We start from the raw sequence: 4776 nt of genomic DNA, 5'->3' as shown, positions 1-4776 counted from the left end.
TTGGACATGTACGAAGTTGCTCATGTACGGAGTTGCTCATGCACTTACAACTGCCAAACTCGACTCAACCACGGCTGCGAAACAAGTTGACGACTGGATCCATGCGAATAAGGTATGTCGTCACACTTTACTGAGTGTGTTATCTAACGATCTGTTTGATGTTTATGCTTCTTATAAGAATGCGAAAGACATTTGGGATTCTCTTATCCTCAAATATACTGCCGAAGACATCGTCAGACAAAGGTTCGTAATTGCAAACTACTACCGTTGGGAGATGATCGAAGGCAAAGACATCAAAATCCAAATAAACGAATATCACAAGATGATTGAAGATATCAAAACTGAAAGCATAAAATTGCCAGATGAATTCGTGTCCGAACTCTTGATCGAAAAGCTTCCGCAGTCTTGGACAGATTACAAACAACAACTGAAGCACAGACAGAAACAGATGTCTCTATCAGATTTGATCACCCACATCATCATTGAAGACACAAACAGGAAGGAGTGCGCTGCTGCAAAGGCCAAAGCTTTGTCTGCCAAAGCAAACGTGATAGAAGACAAACCAGCTCCAAAAAGGTACGAGAAAAAATTTGATCACAAAAAGAAACCTAATAACAAATTCTCTCGTCCCAGTGGAACTAACCCCACTTTCAAGAAAAAAGGTAATTGCTTTGTCTGTGGAAAGCCAGGCCATCATGCACCTCAGTGCAGACATAGGGCTAAAAACGACTATCCTCCTAAGGAAAATCTAGCCGAAGGGGAAGATACTATTGTGGCAGTCGCTTCACAAGTAAACCTTGTGACAAATGTGAGCAAATGGGTGGTAGACTCTGGGGCTACCAGACACATCTGTGCAAACAGAAATGTGTTCACCTCCTACACAAGTGTGGGGGATGGAGAAGAACAAGTATATCTCGGTGACTCCAGAACAACTCTTGTCCTAGGAAAAGGAAAAGTTCTTCTGAAGCTCACATGTGGTAAAACTCTAGCTTTGAATGATGTGCTACATGTGCCATCAATTAGAGTTAATTTGGTCTCTGTGGCATTACTAAGCAAAGTTGGGGTTAAAGTGTCATTTGAATCTGGCAAGATTGTTATGACCAAAAACAATGTTTTTGTGGGAAAGGGATATTGTGATCAAGACCTTTTTGTATTAAACATTTCTGAAATTATGAATGAATCTAAATTTTCTGCTTATATTGTTGACTCGTATGATATATGGCATGCTAGATTAGGACATGTGAATTCTTCGTATGTTATAAAATTGCAACGACTAGGATTAATCAACATGCATGACAAACAAAGTAGTAAATGTGATGTATGCGTAGAATCTAAAATAACGAAGAAAACATGTCACTCTGTAGAACGTCAAACTGAAATTCTTGGTTTAATTCATACCGACCTTGCTGATTTAAAACAAACCATGTCTAGAGGTGGTAAAAATTATTTTGTAACCTTTATAGATGATTTTTCTAGATACACCAAAGTGTATTTAATTAAACATAAGGATGAAGCTTTTGACATGTTTTTAACTTATAAAGCGGAAGTAGAAAATCAACTTAATAAGAAAATTAAGAGAATTAGATTAGATAGAGGTGGTGAATATGTTTTATTTAATGACTATTGTGTAAAAGAAGGTATTATTCATGAAGTAACCCCACCATATTCACCTGAGTCTAATGGAGTAGCTGAAAGGAAAAATAGGACTCTTAAAGAAATGATGAATGCCATGCTTATTAGTTCTGATGCTCCTGATAATTTATGGGGTGAATCTCTGCTTACTGCGTGTTTTTTGCAAAATAGGATACCACATAGGAAAACTGGTAAAACACCCTATGAGTTGTGGAAAGGTTATCAACCTAATTTGAAATACCTAAGAGTGTGGGGGTGTTTAGCTAAAGTAATGTTACCTGATCCTAAGAAAAGGAAAATAGGCTCTAAAACATCTGATTGTATGTTCTTAGGATATGCAAAACATAGCGCTGCCTATAGGTTTCTAGTTCTTAATAGTGATATAATTGAACGTAACACTATAGTAGAGACGAAAAACGCTGAGTTCTTTGAACACATCTTTCCTCTAAAGAGTAGTGGTACATCTGAACAACCTATAGATAGTGCTAGTGATACCTTGAGTGAGGATATTAGGAGAAGTAAAAGATAGAGAAAGGAAACATCTTTTGGAGATGACTTTTATACTTATCTAGTTGAGAATGATCCAATAAGTTTTGTAGAAGCTATTAGTGCTCCTGATGCTAAACATTGGGATAAGGCCATTAAAACTGAGCTTGATTCAATTAAGAAAAATAATACGTGGACCTTAGTAGATTTGCCTAAAGGAGCAAAACCCATTGGTTGTAAGTGGATCTTTAAGAAGAAGTACCATCCTGATGGATCCATAGAGAAATATAAGGCAAGATTAGTAGCTAAAGGGTTTACTCAAAAACATAACATAGATTACTTTGATACTTTTGCACCTGTTACTAGGATTTCCTCTATCCGTGTATTGCTAGCCTTAGCATCTATCCATAAGTTAGTAATTCACCAAATGGATGTTAAAACAGCTTTTCTGAATGGTGAATTAGAAGAGGAAATTTATATGACTCAACCTGAAGGTTCTGTAGTCCCAGGTCAAAAGGAAAAAGTATGCAAACTTTTAAAATCTTTGTATGGTTTGAAACAAGCACCAAAACAATGGCATGAAAAACTTGATAATGTTTTACTTTGTGAAGGTTTTTCTACCAATGATGCTGATAAATGTGTGTATTCTAGATCTGAAAATGGTGAATATGTCATTATATGTTTGTATGTGGATGACATGCTAATTTTTGGTACATGCAATGATATAGTTTTTAAAACAAAATTGTTTCTTGGATCTAAGTTTGAGATGAAAGACATGGGTGAAGCAAGTATGATTCTAGGAGTTAAAATCATAAGGAAGGGAGATAGTATATTACTATCCCAAGAAAAATACACTGAGAAACTTCTAAAGAAGTTTGGTTACTATGACTTTAAGTTAGTGAGTACCCCTTATGATGCTAACTCTAAATTAAAGAAGAACAGAGGAGAATCTATTTCTCAAACTCAGTATGCCCAGATAATTGAGAGCTTATTGCATTTAATGAGCTTTTCTAGACCAGATATTGCTTATGCAGTAGGTAGATTGAGTAGATACACTCAATGTCCTAGTCAGGATCATTGGGAAACACTTGCGAGACTCATGAAATACTTGAGAGGTACAATGGATTATGCCATTGAATATAGTGGATTTCCCGCTGTGCTAGAAGGGTACAGTGATGCTAACTGGATCTCTGATTCAGAGGAGACAAAATCCACTAGTGGTTATGTATTTACACTTGGGGGTGGTGCAGTTACATGGAGATCAGCCAGGCAAACTATTATTGCAAGATCAACAATGGAATCTGAGTTTGTTGCTCTAGAAATGGCTGGTAGTGAAGCTGAGTGGTTGAAAAACTTCTTAGCAAACATTCCTTTAGGAATGATTCCAACCCCATCTGTATCAATGCATTGTGATTGCCAATCGACAATAGATATAGCTAAAAATAAAAGCTATAATGGGAAGAATAGACATATACAATTGAGACACAATTTGGTGAAACAGCTGTTAAAGAGTGGAACGATTTCTATTGACTATGTCAAGTCAAAACGGAATCTGGCGGATCCTCTAACAAAACCCCTAGGGAGAAAAATGATTTTAGAAACATCGAGGGGAATGGGACTTAAGCCACTTGCAAACAAACAAGTGATGGAAACCCAACCTTTGTGATTGGAGATCCCATGAATAAGGTTCATATGGGTAAAAACAAGTCACTTGTTTGTTCTGCTAGCACTAATATTGATTTTTAAATCAATTTTGTCCATTCCTATGGTGTGTGTGAAAGTGCTAGATACTGCATAATCGAGAGGATAAACTTTGTGGTTAAAATTCAAAGATAAAAGAGTTTTAATGATTTACAAAGTTTTAATGATTTTCATATCTCTTATGGGTGATGTATAATTTGCAGCATACACTTGATGAAATCACCTATATGAGTGTCAAGTGGGGCCGCTTGCATGAGATCTTGGCAAGATCTCTATAGCACTCATGAATACCGGGCACGCGCATGGCCTAGTAGCGCAACACAGCGATAACAACAAGTAATGTGGGGGTGTATTGTGATTGATAAACCTCTAACACATACTAAGTGTCTTGGTTCATATAGCTTGCTATACCAACTACACTATGTGTTACGTTCATTAATCTAAGACTGGTTCATATAGCTTGCTATACCTGATCTGATGCATTACATCTTAGATGAATCCAATTTTTTTCTTCTTCTTATCTCTATGTTTTATCTTTTGCAATATGTGGGGGATTGTTGTAAAAACAGAGTATGTATTGCAAAATAAAGTGCAGAAACAGAAATAGAGGATGCGCAGAAAAACCCTAACTTCTTCATAGTGCCGTTGGAGGAAATCTCGGAAGCATGGGTGAAGTGGAGATAGTTTCCAAGTTGAAAATCAAACGTTGCCCTTTCAACCTTGGATCGTGGCCGCACGAATCGGAAGTTGGGCGCCTCCGCACTGCTGGATTTTTGAACGTTGTAGATCGTTACGAGAGGAGTGGGAGGTTGACTCCTTCCTTCACGCTGGTCTTCCCTCTTCTGCGGCGACAACCTTGAACCCTCTAGGGTTTGAAGAGGCGGCACCCTTGGGGGTTCTCAATCTATAAATACCGCTTTCCCCTCTTCAGAAAACGCAACTCTCACTACTTCATCT

At 37.5% G+C, this 4776-nt stretch overlaps 1 protein-coding gene and 1 pseudogene across 1 annotated transcript; both read left to right on the top strand.

The window, feature by feature from the left end:
- The first annotated feature begins 322 nt into the window (after positions 1-322).
- LOC150027289 (uncharacterized) lies at positions 323-2161 on the top strand. Its single transcript, XM_090303918.1, has 2 exons — positions 323-1085; positions 1638-2161. The coding sequence occupies exons 1-2, from the start codon at positions 323-325 to the stop codon at positions 2159-2161; spliced, it is 1287 nt and encodes a 428-aa protein (XP_090160044.1).
- Positions 2162-3118: 957 nt separating this feature from the next.
- On the top strand, positions 3119-4097 carry LOC150027288 (secreted RxLR effector protein 161 pseudogene; annotated as a pseudogene).
- The last annotated feature ends 679 nt before the right edge of the window (positions 4098-4776 follow it).

Source organism: Phaseolus vulgaris, chromosome 6 (genome assembly GCF_051622355.1).
Source record: "Phaseolus vulgaris cultivar YP4 chromosome 6, ASM5162235v1, whole genome shotgun sequence".
In the NCBI taxonomy this organism is placed as follows: Eukaryota; Viridiplantae; Streptophyta; class Magnoliopsida; order Fabales; family Fabaceae; genus Phaseolus; species Phaseolus vulgaris.
The sequence above is the reverse complement of the archived record's forward strand: the minus strand, read 5'-3'. Positions and strand labels throughout refer to the sequence as shown.

Excerpts from the sequence above, each read along its gene's own strand:
- LOC150027289 (XM_090303918.1), top strand. The coding sequence starts at position 323 with ATGATTGAAGATATCAAAACTGAAAGCATAAAATTGCCAGATGAATTC. Across the intron at positions 1,086-1,637 it reads TAAAGTGTCATTTGAATCTG|GTATTATTCATGAAGTAACC; the intron begins GCAAGATTGTTA and ends GTGTAAAAGAAG.